This window comes from Lichenostomus cassidix, chromosome 6 (assembly GCF_008360975.1).
Source record: "Lichenostomus cassidix isolate B80296 chromosome 6, HeHo_3.0, whole genome shotgun sequence".
NCBI classification, from domain to species: Eukaryota; Metazoa; Chordata; class Aves; order Passeriformes; family Meliphagidae; genus Lichenostomus; species Lichenostomus cassidix.
The window spans coordinates 19,699,781-19,721,607 of record NC_139487.1 but is presented as its reverse complement, the minus strand read 5'-3'; the positions used below and the strand labels follow the sequence as shown (position 1 = coordinate 19,721,607).

At 42.0% G+C, this 21,827-nt stretch overlaps 1 protein-coding gene across 1 annotated transcript; it reads right to left on the bottom strand.

The window, feature by feature from the left end:
- Nucleotides 1-392: 392 nt before the first annotated feature.
- On the bottom strand, nucleotides 393-5,214 carry EIF3F (eukaryotic translation initiation factor 3 subunit F). Its single transcript, XM_085065517.1, has 8 exons — nucleotides 4,904-5,214; nucleotides 4,731-4,801; nucleotides 4,537-4,616; nucleotides 3,308-3,445; nucleotides 2,126-2,217; nucleotides 1,779-1,915; nucleotides 1,528-1,641; nucleotides 393-783 (listed from the first exon to the last, which is right to left on the bottom strand). The coding sequence occupies exons 1-8, from the start codon at nucleotides 5,181-5,183 to the stop codon at nucleotides 706-708; spliced, it is 990 nt and encodes a 329-aa protein (XP_084921643.1). The 5' UTR covers nucleotides 5,184-5,214; the 3' UTR covers nucleotides 393-705.
- Between the last annotated feature and the right edge of the window lie 16,613 nt (nucleotides 5,215-21,827).

The window sequence follows — 21,827 nt, the reverse complement described above, 5'->3', positions numbered from 1 at the left end:
TTCCCCTTTGTGAGGGGCTAATGCTATTGCCCTTGACTTCCTTTCCCAAACAATCAGAAAATAATTAAGATGCATAGAAATGATACTTTAAACTGGATTTACTGTCTCATAGTCTGTCAGTACCCTGCTGAAGGGATATACACAGCACCACTAATAAAACAGAGGTGATTCTGCAGTCCTTCATGGTAAAGCATATTATATGCAAAACAAAACCCCACATTTTCAGTGTGCTTTACAGCTGGAAAAAAAACCCTGCAAAGAAGTCTGCAGAACTGGAGTTGACTTGCATCCACTTTCTTTCCTGACGCCACATTACACCCTTACCCTCTTTCAAAAAGTGGATTCATTACACAATAAATGAGAAAAGTTTTTTTTTTTCTGGACAGAAGCCATTGTTGCCACTGCAATGGAACTTTTATTCCAAATACATTCTTACAATAAAGCTGTATTTTGTTATACAAGTAGATAAACCCAAGAGACAAAAGATTCTTGTATTCCGTTTTAAAATATCAGGATCAACTTAACTGCAGTTGTTCCCATTTATTTCCTAAAGCATGTTAGGGATTTTTCAGAGTAATGTAAATAATGATGTAAACCAAGTCATGTAAGTAATTAAATTACAGTCCAAGGAAATTTCTAACACCACAGAAAAGTGTATCTGCTCATTCTTCGGGCTCTTTTTAGTGTAGAGTGGCAAAAGTTTCTTTATAAACTCAGAAGTTTTTCGTTGAGAGCAATCTGTGACTGTGTGAGATTTGCCAAGTAGGTTACCATCAGCAGGTCCTGAAAGGGAGGGGAAATAAACAGTGATCAGAAACATTAATGAATCAGAGCCTAATAGAGAGCTGGATTTTTAACATCTGTAAAGCATTTTACAATCAGCTACAAGAAACATGATTAGTCCTGAAAGTCCTACCCTGAGGAATGCTTCCCTTGCAGGAAGCTTCTGGTATTCCTGGAATATGAAACACTGCTTGTGAAATTTTAACTCTGAGTTCACCCATGTTAACCAGGCAAGTCAAAGGGTATAAACAAAATTAAAAATTAGTTCTGGCCTTACAGACTGTGGGTGAACAACACATTCAGAAACTTAGGTTTTCTAAAAATCTGTTGCAGAAATAAGGAAACATGCTAAAACCTTGTTCATGTCCTAAGTGTTATGCAAAGACACAGAACTTCAGCTCAGGCAAAGGAATCTGGCAAGTCACCAGTTACTGCTGAAATAAAAATTATTTAGGTTTGGTAATTCATATTGTCCAATCCATATGAAAGAAGAATTGGTACTGGTTTTCAGATCACTTGCAAAATTCCTAAGTACTTAAAATTTCAGTTATCTGCAGTTGCTTGCAAGATTATGGTGACCTTTGTCCACGTTACCCCTTAAAACACCAAATTACTGACAATAAAAGGCTGTATTTGCTACTAATATGTTTGTATGAAAAGACAGATCATGGACAAATTTGTGTCTGTACAACAAATTTTCAAAATTACTTGCAAGGCACAGAAAAAATTAAATTATGAACTTACATTGATATTGCTGTTCAACATGGTCTCAAAGTCCTCTGGTGAAATCTTTGGCACCTGGTTAATAAGATCCATCAGGAAGCGCCCGACAGTGTTGTCAGCAGCCACTTTGCCAGACTAAGCATAAGAAACACACACTTCAGCATAAGTGAAACTCAAAGTTTATGGCCCAGAAAGAGACAGAATAAACAGAAGAACAAGATGCACAAGTTCACATCAAACTTATTTTCTGGCTGATAAGAAGCTGGCCTTACCAACACATCCTCAGCGTACTGCAGCACCATGGTCAGGGTATCCTGGATCCTGGCTGAGGCTGACCCCACCTGCTGCAAGTCACTGGACAAGCCAATCACTCGGTTAGGGCTAAAGCAGGTCTTCATTATCAGATCCACTGAAAGCAAAAGGAGGAGCAGTGAAAAAAACTGACTGCCACAGAAACCAGTTTAAATCCTTCACTTGTTGAAGACTTTTTAGGACAGCTTCAGTAAGACAGTCTGATTACCAGTATAATTCCCAGAATGCCAATTTTACCAGGGTAAAAAAACCACTTGAACAGTGTCACAACAATGGTTATAAACAAAATAAAGAAGAAAGCATTCACCTCCTATCCGCTCTGTATCATAATAAACATATTTCACTGTTAGGGGTGTGAACATCACGCCCATAGTTTTACCAGGGACTCCCATGGGGGCACTAGAAAGAAAAAAAAAAAAAGAGAGAACAACAAAACGTTTTCAGCATGGACATACATAAGGCAGGAAAAAATAGATATCCATCTCAATGATCTCTGTGAGCACTAAAGCGTGAACATGAGTAGGTTACTATTTCTCACCAAAATCAGCAATTTTAAGACCAAGGATAACTGAGGACAGGAAATCAGTCCTGACATGCTATTAATTGCTCTTTTTCATCCAAGAATATTCCTAGCTTGTTTGACATTTGTCAGCATGAATGCATGAAGAGCTAAGTACTATCATTTTAGCCGAAGTTCCTTCTTGCTTTTAGAGCAGGTGCTCTTCCATCCTGAAATACTTCACGCTTTGAGGAATGACTTTAAGGAACAACCACTATGACAAAATTCAAGTACAAGGCTCTCTTGAAATCTTTATTATATTTATTACTCAAAGTACTTGAAGTCCATTTATGCTTTAAGTAAGATGTCTTGGAACAGCTCCCATTTTAAAGATGCATAGTCAAGAAACAGTATTTTTTCTACAAAGAAAGGGTTTTTTTCCTTACAGAGGAGAGCCCTTCAGCCAATACTGGAAAGAATTCAGTGAGGTGTAAGAGTTTGATTTCTGAATATTTAATCTCTGTTGTTAATTGACAAGAATGAAGGGGTTAAGGGGAAGAGAGACTCATCAAGAAGATGCTGTTTGAATTAATGACACTAATCCTCCAACTTGTATAAATGCACTGCTGAGCAATAAAGCCCTATGGCTACAGACTAGCATTCAGTCAGTGTGATGGAAGTTAAGTGACACTACTGCTAGCTGTGTGAATCCTGTGAAATGCCCTAAAGATGTCCTGAAAATTGTTAATTAAGTCACAATTCCCCACCCCCATGAGGTTCTAGTTAATGAAGTCTTTCAGCCTACATACACTGGTCAAGACAATCCAATGAGAAGTAAGCCATGATCCCTGCTCACCACTATGTTTAATTACTGTACAATATTGTCCAAAAAAGGACACTGCACCCCACTGCATTTCTTGTTACCCTGATGGGGCCATCTCTCAGTAATTCCAATCATTCCCCTCCCAGAAATGCAGCCTCCCAGAGTACCTGACATAGGCTTTAATGCTCATGCGTGAATTCTGGAGACTTGTGTCCACAGTGAGGTGGATTGGATTGTGTGCTTCCCGGCTGTAATACTCATGGATCAGGACTGAGTGTTCCGTGATGTCATGACCTGTTGCATACCTTCAAAAGAACACAAGTAGAAAAGCCATTCTTCCAACATTCAAGTGCCCAATGTTTGTATTGTTGGTATTTAACAGGTTTGTATCCAAAACACTGATTTCCAAACATTGAACTGTAGCAGCATACTAAATACAAGTGTTTTAACTAAGCATTTTTTAGTTTTATGGCCACTTTTCCCTAAAATTGTAGGAATCACAGGCTGAGCACACCCATGCCCAAAATATGCACAGGGCCAGTGCTGTAGTACCAGCCATGACACGTCAGTATGATTGACATCAAACACTCAACATTCAGTTATCTGTCACCGTGTTCTAGACCAGCTTTTTCCATCTATGTCAGTCAAGACAAACCAAACAAATTCGGACCAACTTCATCTTCCACAAATCACACATCTCTCTGCAGGAGGTCTAACTTGTTAATCTAGCTCCTTTAGCTGCCCTGCAATTACCATCTCACATCCACATGGAAACTCCTGTCATTGGAACTGCACTTTGCTGTGCCACTAGAAAGCTGTTTGAGGAAGCTTGCTCTACAGGAAGAAAACTAAGCTATTTTGTAGGATCAGAGAGGCATGAAGAGAGTGATTAAACACAGTGCCACACTCTCAGACACAGACTCTTTTCCCATAACACTGTACTGATCTTGCTTGGCATCCCACACACAGGTACTTCCAGCAGAGAACTAAGTACTCGAGCTGGTATCAGTGATTCCTCCTGATGCCTTTGGTACTTGAAACGACTCTTTTGTATTTATCCCTTAATTCTGACCAGTTAACTTCCATGGTACAAGTTGTATTACAGGCAGTAAGTTCTTCTGACAAAGCTGTGCACACATTCTCTAACACATCACTCCTCTGTGATACTTTATGCTAGACATAAACAAAACCAAATCCTGTAAGTCTACAATACTATCCCTTTCTTTAATGAGCTGCAGGGGCTTTACCACCGAGTGTGTAACAAGAGTTGCAAGATCTGACTGTCACAGGCATTAGTGCTTCTGCTTCTCCATCTATGACAAAGTGAATTACGTATTTTAAGCAGTTTAAGGAATCAACAGAACCACTTCCACGTCCCTGTAGAAGGAAAACTTACCAGCCCAAGATGATCTCGCTAGGAGACACCTTCTTGTGCAACTCATACATGTTTTTGGCAAATTCCATATCCACAGCCACCTGAGAAATGGGACAGTGCCGAGACAGTGGGTTACAGGGTGGTCAGCCCGAGAGCACCACGGGCACAGCCGCCAGCAGCGCCCCGCCGAGAGAAGCCCCGCTCCGCCTCCGTACCTCATCCTCGGACTCGTTGTGCGGCACGGAGAAGCAGTTGGTGACCTCCACCGAGTGCTTGTCCACGGTGCCTGCGGGAAGAGCGGGACAGAGGGAGGGCAGTGCTTAGGGGGCGCCGCGCGTTGGGGGGGCGCTCGCCCCGAGGTTGCGGCAGGCAGCGCGGCGGCTCTTACCCAGCAGCGTCCCGATGACCCGCGCCGCGCCCTCGTTGCGCCGCTCGAAGCTGTCCACGATGGAGGCGAGCACGACCGGGTGCAGGCGCACCACGCGGCCGCCGGGGAAGGGGCCCGAGAGCGCGGCTGACAGCGGCGCGGCGGGCGGCGGGGCCGGCGCGGCGGGCGGAGCCGGCGCGGCCGCGGGGGGAGCGCTCCCCGGCGGGGCGGCGGGAGCCGCCGTCGGGCTCTGCGGCGGGGCGGCCGCGGGAGGAGCCGCAGCGGGAGCCGTGGCCGCCATCTTGCAAGGGAGAGAGGCCGGGTCCCCCGTACCGACAGTAATTGGCTGAGCCGAACGTCTGTCATGCCGTGCTGCCTCCCTATTGGCGAGATGGGCGTGCTAAGGCCACATGTTAGCCAATCCGGGGTGTGCGATGAGGAGAGACGCTCTGATTGGAGGAAGCGCGCACCGTCTGTGAGTGAACCTCACCCTTGTTCCCACCCTCCCGGGGCCGGGAAGTTTCTCAATTGGGCTCTCGCATTCCCCGCCTCCCTCCTGTCCGCTTCTCTATTGGCCAGCAGTGCCCTCCCCGCCCGTCTGTCAGGCAGAGAGGCCGTTTATTGGCTGAGGCGATGCCGCTTACGGCTGCGTGAGGAGGCAGCGGTGCCGCGCCTGGCCGCGCGCTCACCTGGCGGGGCGGGGCGGGGCGGGGCTGAGCGCCCTCCTGTGGGCGGGCTGGGCGCGGGCCGTGAGGGCGCGGGGAGGCGGCGCTGCCTCACGGCTGTGCGGTGGTGGGGCGGCGAGCGCAGCAGTGCGGGGGCGGCGCTCGGGGAAAGTGCTTCGGTAGTGCTGTGTGCGGAGCTATACAGCCCTTGGGCTCCTGCCCTGTGAGACAGGCAAGTGCTGCTAGTCCAGTTCGCCAGGTCTTTATTGCCTCAGTAGAAGAGTAAGTAGCTGTCAAGTATTACGTAGAGAACAAATTACCTCTGTCCAAGGTTTAATGACCATCCAGTAAATTCACTTACTAGGTGACGTTTGCCTGTTACCTGCAGTGCCCCATGTTGACTCTCGAGCAGCGAAGGTGTGCGGTGGGGCGGGAATCCCTGAGGCGGTGAACCCTCAGCGCAGTCCGCAGCTGCCTCCTGAGGGGAGCAGAGGGGCAGACACTGAGCTCATCTCTGCGGGGACAGCGACAGGACCCCGGGGAATGGGCCGAAGGTGTGTCAGGGGACGTTTAGGTTGGATATTAGAAAAAGGTTCTTCACCAGAGGGTGTCAGGCACTGGAACAGGCTCCCCAGGGTAGGGGTCACAGCACCAGCCTGTGACAGAGTTCAAGAAGTGTTTGGAAAATGCTCTCAGGCACATGATGTGACTCTTGGGGATGTCCTCTGCAGGGCCAGGAGCTGGACTTGAGGGTCCCTTCCAACTGAGGACATTCTGTGAAATGAAGCAGGTATGCTTTCAACAACTGCTAAAAGGACTGGATTCTTTCAGAGCTTTGTTTTCTCTTTGTTAGCCACTTTATCATGACGGATGGCTTTTGGCGTTTTCTCTGCTTCATTAGTTGAGGCCTGAACGTCATCAGTTAATAAGCAGTTTCAACTATGTCATTGAAGAAAGGCTCCTGAGTATAAAAGGAGCACCTCAATAAAAAGATGACACATTCTGCCCATGTGCAAGCAGTTTGCTTCTTTTACATAAATGGGGAACACCTGTTGAAGCTACAAAGGAGAGCTAACTCATGGGAGCACGAACAGATTTTATCTCTTCATAAAAGCACTTCCAGGTCTGTGTACCAGTGAAAACTAGATCTCCTATTCTTAGGCTTTCTCAGTGCAGCCTTCATTTCTTGTAGGCGTGCCTGGGTCGAATTACATAAAGCTTTAAAATGTTTCTGTTCACAAACTTTGATGTGTCATTAAGAAGTCGAATGTGTGAGGTGTTCTTGTTAGAGAGGAGCTGTTTGATCTCATTCTTGTTTGCATCAAACTGGGTTTGGTGCTTAATTTGACATAGTCAGCTGCAGATTAACATGGAGCAAGCAAGACTCTGTAAGAGCTATTATACTTTTGTGATGCTACCTTAAAAAATGGGCAAATTAATACGGAGCCACGGTTGTGCTCCCTAACTGGTAATTGTGATAACCTTCTTTTAATATGTTGATGTCAAGTTGCTGCACAGGGTGCTGTAGAGTGTATATAGTGAGTGAAGATGGATTGCCTATATTCCAAAAGTCAAAGATCAGTGGTTGGCTCACACAAAGCCCACTTAATACAAAGACTGTATAAATCTTATGATAAGAAAATCAATCATGTGGTCCTGCTTGGAGCAGATGTGTCCAAGCTACAAAACTGTTTTTTCCTTGCTAAATGACTGCTGAAAAATGAAGACCTTTATTATTAATACTGTTTCACAAAATATCAGTTTACTTTTAGAGGAGGATCGATACACTTATCAATGGTGCCTGTTGATGAAAGCTTGCCATCCGTCTAGTGATATGATTAAGATGTTCAGATACTACCCCACTACAGTGGAATCTGTCTGCCTAGAGGGAAACAGAAGATGCATTCACATGTGTACATGGATCAGCACAGTAACTCAGGGCCTTCTGATTTTACAGTTTCCCTTGTTTAGTTTCCCTGCATCTGATTTCAGTGGTGAATATAATCTCCAAGCTCTGCTCTTCTATGATTTCTCTTTATAGTCCTTAAGTGTGACTGAGTCATTATTATTGCATTTGCTGTCATGTCAGCTTCATTTTCACTGATGATGTTTAATTTCTTTATCAGTAGTCAACTTCTTATCTTGCTTGTGTTACTGGAAATAAAATCATCTCTTGCTCTAGGGGAAAATAATTCATACATTGCATGACAGGTAAAATAAAATATCTACAATTTATTTGATTCATCATTTCAGGATGTAGTTTTCGTGGGATTTAATCTGATATTTTTATTTTTATTGTAAGAGGAGTTTCCCATTGTACATTCTGTATACAAAGTTGGAAGAAGACACAGTCCGATGACATCATGCTCAGTATATAAAGTGGGGAGAAGAAGGAGGAAGTGGGAGATGTTTGGAGTGATGTTTTTTGTCTTCCCAAGTAACAGTAAAATGTGATGGGGTCTCGTCTCCTGGAGATGGCTGAACACCAAGGGAAGCAGTGAATTAATTCCTTGGTTTGTTTTGCTTTGCTTATGTGTGTGGCTTTTGCTTTCCCTATTGAACTGTATCTCAACCCATGAGTTTTCCAGCTTTTACCCTACTGATTCTCTCCCTTATACCTGCTGGTGGAGCTGTGAGTGAGCAGCTGTGTGGTGTTTGGCTGCTGCCTGGGGTTAAACCATGAAAGGATCTGTTCTTTCTGCCTTCTATCCAGGACTTTTGTATGATGCAGTCATGGGTGATGATTTCAGGTTTTGGGTTGTGATGGGTTTGTTTGTTTGTTTGCTTGTTTGTGAGTTTGTTTTGTTTTTTCCTATTAAAAAAGATAATAGTTCCCTCATTTAGTCTTAATTGAACAAATTAAGTTCAACGGTTTAGTCTTAGGTATTCATGCATTTGGAATTGCCAGTAGATGAAAGACAGTTGTTGACAGCCACCAGCTCCCAGCACAATGCATCAGCTGACTCAGCTTCATCACTTCAGCAAAAAGGATTCAAGCCTTTCCCTGCTGTTGTGTAATGTTTTATGGGGCCACCTTAATTATCAGAGAAATGACACTGACACGAAGGACTACTGAGGTAATGCTTTGAGTGAAAATCCAAATAGTACCTAAAAATAATGAGGCATTGTGTTAATTGCATACCACGTTGATAAAAGAATATACCTTTGCTAAAGTTAGAGTGGCAATGGAAGTTATCATTAGGTGACCAAAAATAGCACATTGCGGGGCTGCCTGGTGCTTTTTAGTCACTGTATGGAAATATAGAGATCCAAGCTAAAGTAAAAGTACAATAAAACTTGCAGTGAAAACTAACAGAGAGCAATGTCCACAGCCTGCATACTTAGGGCAACAGAAACATTCATGGTCGGAGTTTTAGACTCACTGAGGGAGGAAAAATAGAAATGTGTACTGCACAAAGGATGGCTGTGGAAATAAAAAAAGTATCCTAAGCCTCTGGCAAACCCCAAATGGTACAAATGTTTGGCTCAGAAGTGTTGAAAATCTTAAGTTGTTGAAATATGTCCACAAACCTGTTTATTTTGCTGCTTTTATTTAGTTCTTTAGTTCTTGTATGTAGACTTCCATTGCTTCCAATGACCAGTGAGAGAGCTGTCAAAAAAAGATAGGTGAACTTCATTTAAAAACTACAGTAAAAGGCATTTTGATTCAAAAGGCAGATTTTTGTTGTTGCAGTACCATAACATCTCAGGCTTCAGTGCGAGTGTATCAGTGATATCTTGGAACAGGCTCTTTATGAAGAGAGGGTGGGTTTGGCAGTGTGCTTTTTTTGTTGTAATTTTGTAAATCACTGCATACTGTTGGGATCCATGACTAACTGCTTTTATTCCAAAAGAGGAAATGACCTCAAGTTGCACCAAGGAAGGTTTAGATTGGATATTAGGAAAAATTTCCTTATTGAAAGGGTTGTCAAGCACTGGAACAGACTGCCCAGAGAAGTAGCATGTGTAGATGTGGCACTTGGGGAAATGGCTTAGTGGCGAACCTGGTAGTGACAGGTTAACAGTTGAACTCGATCCTCATAGAGGTTTTTTCCAATGTAGATGAATCTATGATTCTGTAATATTTTGAAAGTGTCTTCTGTTGTCTCCTACCACGCCTCTCCCCTAGTATGTACATACCATGGTACGTTAACCCTCTTTTTGTAGGTGGGTTACCTGACTGAAAAAGCTACTCCTAATACTCTAGATAAATTCATCAGCGTGTTTTAAGGTGCAGATCCCGCCAGATGTTGGCGAAGGTGCTGCCTCCGGTGCCAGCCGGAAAGGTCCTTCCCGCTGCGGCAGCCGGCGCTGTGCCGCCGCCCCAGGGCTGGCTCGCCATCCGCGGGGCATGCGCGGTGTCCCCGCCAGAGGGCGCGCGCCGCCCGCCGGGCGCAGCGGGGCTTGGCTGGAGCTGCGGGTTTGCTCTGCCCCGGCACGGGAGCGCGATAGCCGCCGACACACCGCAGCCTTGAATTCACTGCTGACTTCACTCTGCCGCCTTTGAAGTTGGGAGCGTAAGTGGGAATTAGTGCACAGGGCTTTTCCCACCCGTGTTTAATACATGTATTCCACTTAGCAGTTTATTTCTTCAGTTAGTAACATTAAGATTGAATCAGTGAAGTGGCATTTATTAGTTTTACTGTAATTCTACCATAATTCCTCTTAATTAATAAAATCTTACCTTAATTTCCCATTAAAATGTCACGGAGAGATTTACTTATGTAAAGTAAAGGATGTTAAGGCTGCACAACCTTAAGATGTGATGTATAACATTAAATTTTACTGAAATATATGGAAATGAAAGGCAGTTTGAGTCTTTGATGAGAGCATGAGCTCTTCAATCTCTCAGACATTCCTGCTTCTTGATGATCTATAATAATGATTATTTTCTGCTTTTGACTCAAATAATGGACAGAGTCAGCTTTTGAATGAGGGGCATTTTATATACTACTTGTACTTAAAACTAAGATAGGATGTTCTTGCACTGACTTATTAAACCAGTTAGTTGCACCACCCTGCAAAGTCAAACCTTGTGCCTTTATGTTACATTCTTCCTGCCTACCCCATGCAGTGAGAACTGATGAAAACCTAGATACAACTCTTGACTTTTTTTCTTCCCCGGGGGGTATGGGGTAGAAGTGTGGCAGCACTACTGTCCTTTCCATGTAATCCACTTGAATAAGTAATCTCTGGCAGGCAGCCTTAAACACAGTGTCCCTTTGTCTGGTAACTTGCTGCAACTGTGTTTGACTGAAAAGTATTTGTAACAGAGAAGAGCTGTGTCCTTGAGCACCTGACATTCAAATAAAATTAAGTGTAATGCCAGTGATAGCAGATAAGTGTGAAAGTTCTTGTGCAGGCAGATTTCAATTATTAAAAATTTCTAACACTTCTAACAGCTAATGTGTCAGTGTGCTATTTGTTGGCAAGATAATATCTTTTTCCAGTCCCTTGTTCTGATACAATCGCTTTACAGCTTTACTTCACTTACCAGAAAGCATGTCCTTTCCTTGGTGTCCTTTACAGCATGGGTCAAAGGCACCATTTTCTGTACATTTCAGCCCAGACCAAAATTACATATGTCCTTAAAAGCGTTGAACAAGACCTGTGAGACTGGCAATGTTTGCTGTGTCATTCAGCACAAACATTTGCTTTCGTGTCTTGAGACAAAATCTGCATGCAGAAGTGAAGTAACTAGACTAGAAAATACATATTTCATTTGATGGTGGAGGAAGGTCTGCCACGATATGGAATAGCAAAAATGTTGGTTTTTTTGTGAGCCTCAAGAATTATATGATTTTTACATCACCTGAGTCTGACAGTGTTTTCTGTCCCATCACAGCTCTGTTTGTTTTTTCCAGTTTAAGGCAGCTGCATCATGATGTGTTGGATGAATAAGGCAATGAGGGAAAAGGTAAGAAGATACTGATTTACATATAGAAATGGGAGCTGAAAAGGAACAGTGGTAATAAAATCTAGGGGACAGTTTCTGTGTCGGAGCCTGGGAGACCTGAGGGTCCAATGCGTTTCTCTTACTGGCATTTGGCTGATGTTAAGGCAAGGCATCCATATAACTGAAAAAATAAAAAATGACAGAGACATGTTTTGGGTAGTGCTTTAGCTCTTACAATGTGAAGTGTTGGATAACAGCTAGAATAGTATTATCCTACTGTTTGTGCCACTGACTTTGGGGAAGTCATTTAACATTTAGATCTGAATGGTCCACTTCTGCAAAATACGACTAATGATACTGTAGTGGATAGGTTTGTATGTAGGATATAGGCAGACAGTTTACTGAGGAAAGGCAGGAAAAACCTTACCCTTTGAGGAAACAGCTTTGAGAAGAAGCTGAAGAGAGCATTTCCTGACCCAGAGACTGTGCACTTTGGAAAGGGAGGAAGTCTTCAACTAGTCTAGGCAGAAAGAGAACAGTAACTCTCTCCATACTGTTTCCCAATAATAAATAATTCTGCAGCTGAGATGAGTTCATGCTGCTGAGATCTCAGATGTAGCAGCAAAATTTGATTTCATCTTGTATCAAACTTTGCAAGGGTTGTTCTTTGCTAAATGCTGTTCTTACCAATCAGTCTAGATTTAAGATACCATGAGCACATATGAATTCACCTTCTATATTCTGATTGCCAATTTGTCTTTCTGCGTCAGAAGGCATGATACAGCATTGGCTGAGTGAACTGCATCAGGCTGGTTGGAGTGCTCTGCACAAATACAGGGTTGATTCCAACTGCTCAGTACTCCAGCTGAATCACAGGCCTTGCAGCACTGCTCAACTCCAGTTAATGTGGCAGAGAGAGGAGAACACAAACACAGTTAATTATATTGTTCAGGTTTGATTCCCAGGCCCATTTTGAAAAGGCAAATTTCTATTTGCAGCTATAACTTCACAGCTTTTACAGTGTAATTTGACATGAAAGGTTCAGAATTTCCACAGTTGTTTTTAGATTTTCTGTGGATTTTCTGTTCTAATTCTCTCAAACATTTGGGATTTGCCATTTGCTATTCAGAACGACATCACTTTGCATATCTTTTTTTTTTACATTGGAATAAAAACAAGCTGATCCATCACTGAAATATCATCACAGTCATTTGTTTCTGTAGCTGCCAGCAAGGCTGCCTTCTGCCAATGACAAATTTGTGGGAGCTATCCCTCACCATGCCCTGTCATCTTCCCTTATCTAGCTCTGCCTAGAAATCTTTCATTTTCTGCCCTCTGAAGTCTACAGTGAATTCTGCCTTTTTCTGAAAATACTGTAAGACTTCTCTCCCACATTCTTCTACTGTTAGGCATTTTTTTACCAAATATATATACATTGCCTTGTTTTTAAATGTGACAGTATATTACACTTTGCCTGTATGCAACTTAGAATATTCTGTAGACTTCATTAACAGAGTGGTCAGGTTCATGAAGTACATTTTATCTTAGACAGTAGAAGTCACAACCTTTTCATTTTTATGTCTCATTCCAGATTGGCAAATATGAGAACAATATTCTTTACTCATTTCTGAAAGAAAATGATTTTAGAATGGTAGGAGAAGCAGAAAAAGAAATTGCTTTGACTTTCTAGTAAGAAGACTCCCAATGGATTTAAAAGATAAGAATATGTAGCTGTTGCAGCCTTGCCATTCAATTTTCTTGTGCCTTATTGTTGTTGTAAAAATTAGGTAGCCAAAAACGTACTGGGTGATACTTTTCCAATAACTTCTGGCCAAGGGACAGAATTATGGATAGTATTTCTGTAGTCTATCTTTTCTCTTGGGTGAATGCCCATGTTTGGAGCCTGGACTCTGTGTGTTCTCTCTATGTATGTGGTAACTGACAAGACAAGTACACCCAGAAGGTAATTCAGTCACCTTGCTGAAGTCTGATATAAGTGCTTATAGTTGTCCTCTTAAGCCACTCTGAGTATTGTTTGTACAGAGAGCCTGGATGTCTAACATAGGTGTCTAATTTACCTGCCCAATGCAAACCATCTGAAGGCAGCCCTGACGTGTGAAAACAGGATGGCATCAGCTTGTGATAGTGCTGGCCAGCAGTGGGGTAGCTGAACTCTGAGTATTTGGGAGTGAAAGAGATTCTGGGATAGCAGCTTACTTTTCTGTTCTTGCTTCTATACTCTAATCACTATGTTATAGTTTATTAATGCATTTTATCTTCTGAGCTTACCTGCCCTTATGGCTTCAAATATCTCTTGTCTTTATAGCTAAAATAAAGTTTCATCTCTCTCAAGTACCTGAGTTTTGGGGAATGGCTTTGTTTGCCTCTGCATTCTTTGGTTTTTGTTTTTTTGTTTGTTTGGGTTTTTTTGTTTTTTTTGTTTTTTCACTTTAAAAAATATTAGTTTTAAGAATTGAATAAGTGATTAGAAACAGAAGAACAGAAGCTAAAGTCTCGTTTTGGGAGCAGCGCAGCATCACTCCAGGAAAGCAAATGTCGAGAGTGTTGGATGCTCTCAGAGTGGTAGAGATTAGATGTGCATTGTGTCCAGTCGAACCAAATCAAATTTTACCTCAGTTCCTGCACTGAGTTGTGTGTTGGCTGATGTGGCTTTCAAAGACACCTGGTCTATAGGAGACACTGAACTCAGGGGCACAAGTAAAATATTGGTCATCTGAACATAGCCCAGAGTCTCTCTCCATCAGAGTAAGACAGGGATAATAACACTACCTTGCTTTGCACGACAATTATGGAACTAAATAGTTTAGTTTTTTAGAAGTTCAGATATGCTGTCCTGGGAGATGTATGAGCACAGTGGATAAATAAAGGGAGCGAAAAATGCATCTCCATATTTCTTCTGTAATACATTTCTGAGACTGGTAGTATGCGACCTTTCAGCAGTTTTTAAATTCACTCTCTTGGAAAGAAATGCATCTCTCTCTCTGTGGTATTGCTTGCTGTTTCCCAGTTTGAAATCAACTAGCAGAACCCCAGAGGGTTTCTCAAACAGCTAACCATTAAACACAGTCAGGAACAAAGATCAATTGAAAACACATTTAGAATTAAGCTTCCTGGCCTGCTTTTAATTTCTTCAAATCAGCATTGGGAGTTATTACTGTGGTCAGTCTGGCCTTTTATTTTTCTATGGCTTATTTGTATAAACAATCAAACTTCAGGGGTGCCCAACTGCCTTCTGGTTGGGTTGTGTTTTTCTTTTTAATATCTTCAAATATTCCCAAAGTTATTAAAGGATTATGGGTTTAAATGCAGAAGGCATTAAATAGAATCATGTTATTGGAAACAGAACTATATTTATGAGTCTAGAGGGAGTTTGCAAGAAACTTTGCAAGCAGAATTTGGGTCATGGCACCTTAAAGCTTCAGTAGCTTTCTTGAATCTGGGATTTGGATTTCTGGCAGAATGAAATATTATTTCTGTTCACATACAGCTATGCAGGCACGAAAGGATATATAGCTCCACAGGGTTTACAGTTCAGATAGAAATCAGGAATAGTCAGTGGTTTGGCTCAGCTTACCTATGCCTTTAGGGGACAGAAGGGGAATCCTATTTGTAGCAAACTCTGGGCATTAAAATGACTGAAGCACCTGCAGCTCTGTTCATGACTGTTCTGAGCCCTGAACTTTTTCCCTTGTGTAACGTGCCATGCTACTGCATTGCCATCATAAGTATGATGCCAAGCACATAATTTGATTGCAAATCTTGCAATAATTGTTGGGTTTGGCTTTGGGTTTTGTTTATTTTTTTTTTCCCTTTTTTTTTTTTTTTGGCTCTTAAGACAAGCTACTGTGGTCTACTTTCACAGTTTTGGGGATTGTTAGGATATTTGAGTGTTGAAAGCTGATGGCAATATAGCATCCCTTTCAAGAAAAAGTAATAATTGAAACACAAAGATACATGTGTTTGTGTTATATATGTTAGAATAAATATGTTGGCAAATACATTGCAATACAGATACACTCAAAATAGTTTAGGTAACAGAAGCTCTAAGGCTATGTTAGTACAGCAGCCTTCCTGAACTAGTACACCCTTCATAGTAGGGCTACTTAATTCCTGTGCTCAGTCAGATATGGTTTCCCATCCTGAGCTAACCTGCTCAGGTACCACAGCTCTTGCTGACTGGCCACGTTTTTAATGCAGGCATGTAGTGTCCCAGAAGTACATAGGAACAAACATACCCCCATCAGAGATCTCAGGCTGAGTCAGTATGCTGAATCTCTTTAAGGGAATAGCACTAGGGATAGCTTCAATATACAACAGGGCATTCATTATGAGTAATGGTAGTCTAGAGCCAGCTAATTATATTTGCAGGGTGGTTTTCCTAAAAAGCAGATGTTGGGCAGATGGTAGTCAGATGGTATGTGATGCCACCATCTACAGTAAATCTGAGGGCTGTGGGAAAAAAGGTAATGTGTGGAACATACTTCTCATTTCTGTGGGGTCTTGTACTTTTTTCACAGGTATATAAAGGCTCACAGAAATGTATGAGTTGTTGGTTAAAAAATGTAGAGCTGCTGATGTTTGGCTACAGCAAGTTAGCAAAACTTCACCTTAATGTTCTTGTTACCCTTGGGTGACTGTGGGTCCTATAACAGAACTCTCAAAAGGTGTTGAGACTGCTAGCCAGAGTCTTGCAGAAATCTTTTTTAGGCTGAAACACTTCGTCATTCTCTTTTTATTTATTTTCCTTGAAAACTTTTGTATGCTTTTTCTCAGTCTCCTTTCTCATGGCAGCTCCCTATGCTGTTGTGTTGCATGTCAATGTCCTAGGAAGAGTATTTCAGTATTCTGTTGCAGCTGAGGTACTCAAGCAGATACAGCTGTCTGCGCAGTGACTTGGAGCACAGTCCAGTATTTAACGTGGCTTGCGTAAGGTAGTGTTTAGTCTTCATCATCTTTGTTCAGCATGGGAACTAGAACTGTATTTCCTGTGTAATAGCAAGCCTTTCGTAAAACATAATTCTGACTGCACGTTCATAGCAGTACTGATTTTAATGTGTCTTTGTTGTTGCTAAATATATTTGTTTTGTCAGCTGAAGTCAAATTACAGGACACATTCTATGCAAAGAGAACATGGTGCTTAATTGTTTTAGGTGGTATGTCCAGTTTGTGTCACCACAAGTTCTGGGTTTGGCATAGAACCTGTGCAAAGGCTCAAATACTGCTCCATTAAAATGAAATCTTTGGTTTCCATTGCTCTTTAATCAAATACAAACCAGAGCTTCCAGGGATTGTAATAATGTATGAAGTTGAATTTGGCTCTTTTGCAGCCCATCAAAAGAAGTTGTCCTTGACAAAAACAATATTTTAAATATCTGCTCACAAGCACTGGAGCCAAAAGGTTGCGATTGCATTTGGCAAAATACATTCCAAAGAACAAGACTGTGACCTGAAGCAGAGCCAAAATAAGCTCTAACAGATGCTTAGCCAAGAAAGCACTAGACTGAATGGCTAAAATTGTTAAAGAGTATGTAGGAAAAGGGAAGGACAGCTACCTAGTTCTGCTTCTGACTTGCTGTGTGGGCAAGCTGAACCCCTTCTGTTCTAGTGCTCTGCCAACTAGAGGACCTATCTCATCTGTCTGCCACCTCACTTCAGCTTCTGGGCCTTAATCCATTTCTTGCTGTGAGGGCTGCTGTAGTCAACAACAGAGCTTCTTCTGTTCATAATAGCAGAGGAGTCTAATTTTGTCCTTTCCCAATAGACTCTGTTTAGCTTAAATAGTGAAAACTTTCAGAGGCTTTGCTCTGGCCTTCCATTCACACTTTCTATACTGCATCTAATACTTGTGCTTGAAAAAATGTTTCACATGCTCGTACGATTCAAGAATTACAAAATCAGTGCTCCTATGATGTCTGAAGTCGATCTAATTTGCCACACATTTCTCCTTGCCTTTCCATTTGCTGGTTCTGGCCTTCATCTGTCCTCATAGAGTGCCATCTTGGCTCTCAGATCTGGTGAGAAAGTTAATAACCTTCTCGGTGTCAATTCTGTTAGTGCAAAGAAGGGGTGTGGGACTCAGGAAAGGACAGAGTAGGACTGTGCTGGCCAGCAGTTTGGATTGGTTCAGACCATGCTAAAAGTACAGCCTGATGATGCTGTTCTATGACAGTTTCTATGAAACTGCAGCTTATACACTTGGTCATTCTCCAGATCCTGACAGTGAGAAGAAGTGAGGACAAAGAAACTAAACAACTTTCCCATGGCACAGAGATGCCTGATCCATAACTAGAACTGAGGTGCTGGGTTCTAAAGTTAGACTGTAATCATAGATATCACAGATAATCAGCATATAAGCAGCTATTTGCTGCTCTTTTGGAAACAGTCAATCAGTCTGGGTAGCTTTGTTCAAGTTAAGAAATACCAAGTGCCAGTGCTCATGAGAAAAGCTAAATAAATGCTGGTTGTGCTGCAGGAGAAGTTGGGACAGATTTTTATTTCATTGACTGTGATGCATGCCTGGGCAGGCCTTCTATCCACTGTAATCTATGCCAGGGTCTCTTGTGAAATTAAAGTTTTCTAGAGCTTGAGGCGGAGTGAATAGCAAGTGTCAAAGATACCAACCCTGTTCATACATCTCTAAATTCAAAGAAGCAAGTGTTTGTATATGTGGCTTTATTTACTTGGACTGGCTTTGGCACTGAGTTTCTTCCCTCAGCAAAATTCAGGAGGAGCTCTGCCTTAACTGCTCTCGTAAAGCCTGTGCCCATGGAAATAACAAATATAATTGATCTCCTTTGCATAAACTCAGCATGGCTGAATCCAAGGAACAGGCAATCTCATTCCATAACTGTTGTCATCTGAAATCCAAGATCCCAGTGGAGAATAGTGGTGGAGAAAGACTGCTGAAAAAGAAGAGTAATTTGCACTTAAAAATGCCCAGTATGTGCTTTCTCAAAAGCATGCTGTGATGTGATATATATTAAACTGAGTTTACATTAGTGGCCACAGAGCACTCATAATGAACAGGAGATATTCTCTGAAAGGTGTTTGTTCACCATTTTTTCAATATCTTCTCTTGGGAGTTCCAAAAGCACTGATCTGGGCTTGTCACAATCCTGGGAATTTATTATCATGATATTACTCTAATGAGGTAGTATGAGCGTGGTGATAGCAGACAAAGCTCTTGGGAAATTGGGATTCAGGGGAAGCCATTGAAAATCTCAGCTTGACTAAGAGCATCTGATTCTCCCTAGAAGACTCACATTGTACTCAATATGTGCCAGCACTGTGTTACCAAGAATGCATCCTGGGAAAGAGCACTGCCACAAAAATCTCTTTCCCAGTATTTCCTAAGATTCCGTTTGGCCACATCTTGAACAAGATCACTGCACTGCCAACTGCTTGGTTTGTATGGCTTGGCTAGAGCTGGCTTTGGGAGGCATTTGAGCTTTAATTTTCTCACTGTTCCAGACCTTTTGAGGTCTGGTAGAAGAGAAGGCTTTTTTCGTCCTCTATTTAAAGATGCCTCAGTGGGTTGTTCTAAAGAACTGGGGTACTGGCTTCAGCTTCAGGTTAATGAAACCATAGCAACGTGCTGTGGGATGCAGCAGCTGACAGGTTATATATCAAGAGTGGTTCAGTCTCTGTGAGAGTAAGCCTCCAATAGCTGATTTTAAAGAGGTCCTACAGGTTTGGTTAAGTCTCTGTGTTTAACAGTGAGGGGTCTAGGACATAAATAATCTATTGAGGTTTCATTGACCCAAAGCTAGATCTGCTTGCTTTAATGTATATGTAAGGAACTGTATCTTCATAGAGGGACTGAGCATAATCTGAAAGCAGTTGTCTCTCTGTGAGCATGGACAAAATCACAACAAGCAAGACATGCTGATTATTGGCTAGAAAATGCCAGGAAAAGTTAGGTGGCTCAAGGAGCAAGTATGCTATTCTCTGTCATGAAGGAATTTCTTTTCCAGTCTGGTCAGACCTCAGATTGCATTGGTAATTTTCTTATCAGAATTGGTGATCTCTAAGCCCAAGACATCATCTTTTAAGTAATGCCTGTATCATTTATCACAGTTTTTCTCTCCATCCCTGGCACTGTGAAACACTTCAATTTAACAAAACCTAAATTGCTGAGGTCAACGTCTTTGGTGTACTTACAGGGTCTTCAAGTGCTACCCTTAAGAAGCCATTTGCAATGCCCCAAACACTTACTGATGCTAAATTACAAGCAGTGTTTGTTCTTGAGCATTATTAACTTGAACTATTTCTGTCTCATAGAAAATCTTAGCACAAGTCTATCCCAATTCAGAAAAAACCCAGTGTTTGCAGTAATCTGCAAATCAGAAATTTTTACATAACCCCTTGCAAATGGCAATTGCTTGAAATCATGTGTTTGCTTATTACACAATGAAGGGTTGAGCAAGCCAGAACAGCTGATCAGAATTGGGAAGCTTTGAGGTTCCCAGCCCAGAGCTTCTGCTTTGTTAGGAGCAGTAATGGAAGCCCAGAAGGTCTGTGCTTTGCCTCAAGTTCTCTAGGTTCTAGGTTACCTTGGAAAAGAAGCCTAAGGACCTTTACTGCCTGTAGTCCTGGGTAGTGCACTTAATTACTGGATTTGTCAGACTAGACTGGAAATTAGAGTAGACAGGGTTTGAGCGAACTTGATTTCTTCGTAATTTTTTTAACTGGATCTACCAGTGAGGTCCTACCTGCCTGTAATCTTCTAGCAAGTGGCAAAACAGAAGAATTGTGTGTACACAGAGCTTTAACAGTGTCCACAAGGTGAGGACATTGATGCATAAACAGATACATAAAAATAGAAGGGCTACTTTGTATTGCAGCTCATAGCAAGGCAGGGTGTGCTTAAAACATCTAGTATGACACAAATTAAACCAATTTGTTTTTCAGTTAAAGAGAAGCTAATAATTAATGTGCCTATAAGCATTTTTTCTGACTATCTTCATGCAGTTTATGTCTGGAAGTAGAGATACCAGACATAAACTGGCATAAGGTTAGCTATTGTGTTGTGAATAGGACAATGTGTTTTAGGGTAGTGAAATCCTTGGTGCACTGCCATGTGTTCTTGTTCCAGTCACGATTCATTTGGTTGGTCTAAGACTTGCCTGTTGTATGAAAACTGGTTGTGATTAAGTGCCCTAAACCTTACTTCTGGAGTGTTGTGTTACAGTATAAGGATTTTTGAGGGCCTAGGCTCATTCATCTGAATCTGGTAAAGCATTGGCCTCAGGCTCTTCAACATGCTCCTTGCGCACTAATTTAGTCAAAAGTGCACAAGTATTCGCTATGTAATATTGCAAGAGTGTTTCCATGAAAAGCTATTGTAACTCCCCCTGGCTATGTGAATACAGCATCAGGATAAGTCAGCTGGTGGCATCACATGGAATGAAAAAGCTGTTTCTTACTTAGGAGGAACTTGTCTTGAAAGTTTTGGCACTTTTCTGAAATAGCATTGTTTGTGTTGCATTTTAATAGATTATTGTGTTTTATTGACATTTCCTGTTTTCAGTTTTGCTGATGGACTACAGTGTCATTTCTGTCATATAGGGAGAAGGGATTTCATCTTTCTTTATGTTTAAAGTAAATGGTCTCGTGTGGTGGGACTTTAAGTCCCTGTTATTTGTAGCAGGAAAATAATGAGGGTTATATATCAGCTCTCTAGATGATGTCTAGATGATGTCCATATGACTGAATGAGTTGAAAGTTGATGACTTTGTATTATGCTAATTTTGAGAACTTTATTTGTGCAAGTGACCTTCTTTTGGGGTTCCTCACATCTGGCAACTGTATGCAAAGCAAGCAAGTGAATATGAATGGCCACATTTGGTTGGTTTTGGTTTACAGGCCAGCACTCCTGTTTCCAGTAATACATACTTGCAATTCCTCCTCAACTATTACAAGGGATGGAAAGATAACTCTGCACCATGAAAGTGTCTTCCCAAAGGAATAAAAAATCCTTGTTATCTAAAGTACCAAAACCAATAAGCAAGTAACATATTCCACTGTTTGTCATCTGTGGCCTTTTCAAACTGAGGGGATGTAGCATGAGGACTGGGTCCATGAACATCTGAAGAACTGATGGATCCACCCTCAATCCAAACATCTCTAGGTGGTTCTCCTGTCCTCAGAGGAGGGGAACCAATTCTGGGAGCACACTCCCCAGTCTGTTATGCAACTAAAGCATGCAGGCACTCAAAAAGGTAATCTTGATGTTTTCAACTCCCTGAAGAGACCAACCCTTTTGCCTCCACTTTCATGAACTCTGGCTGCCTTCTCTATGTGTCTGGGAGGGCAATGGGAGTGGCTTCTAATTTCTCCACAAAGCACTGTGGAACACCATAGT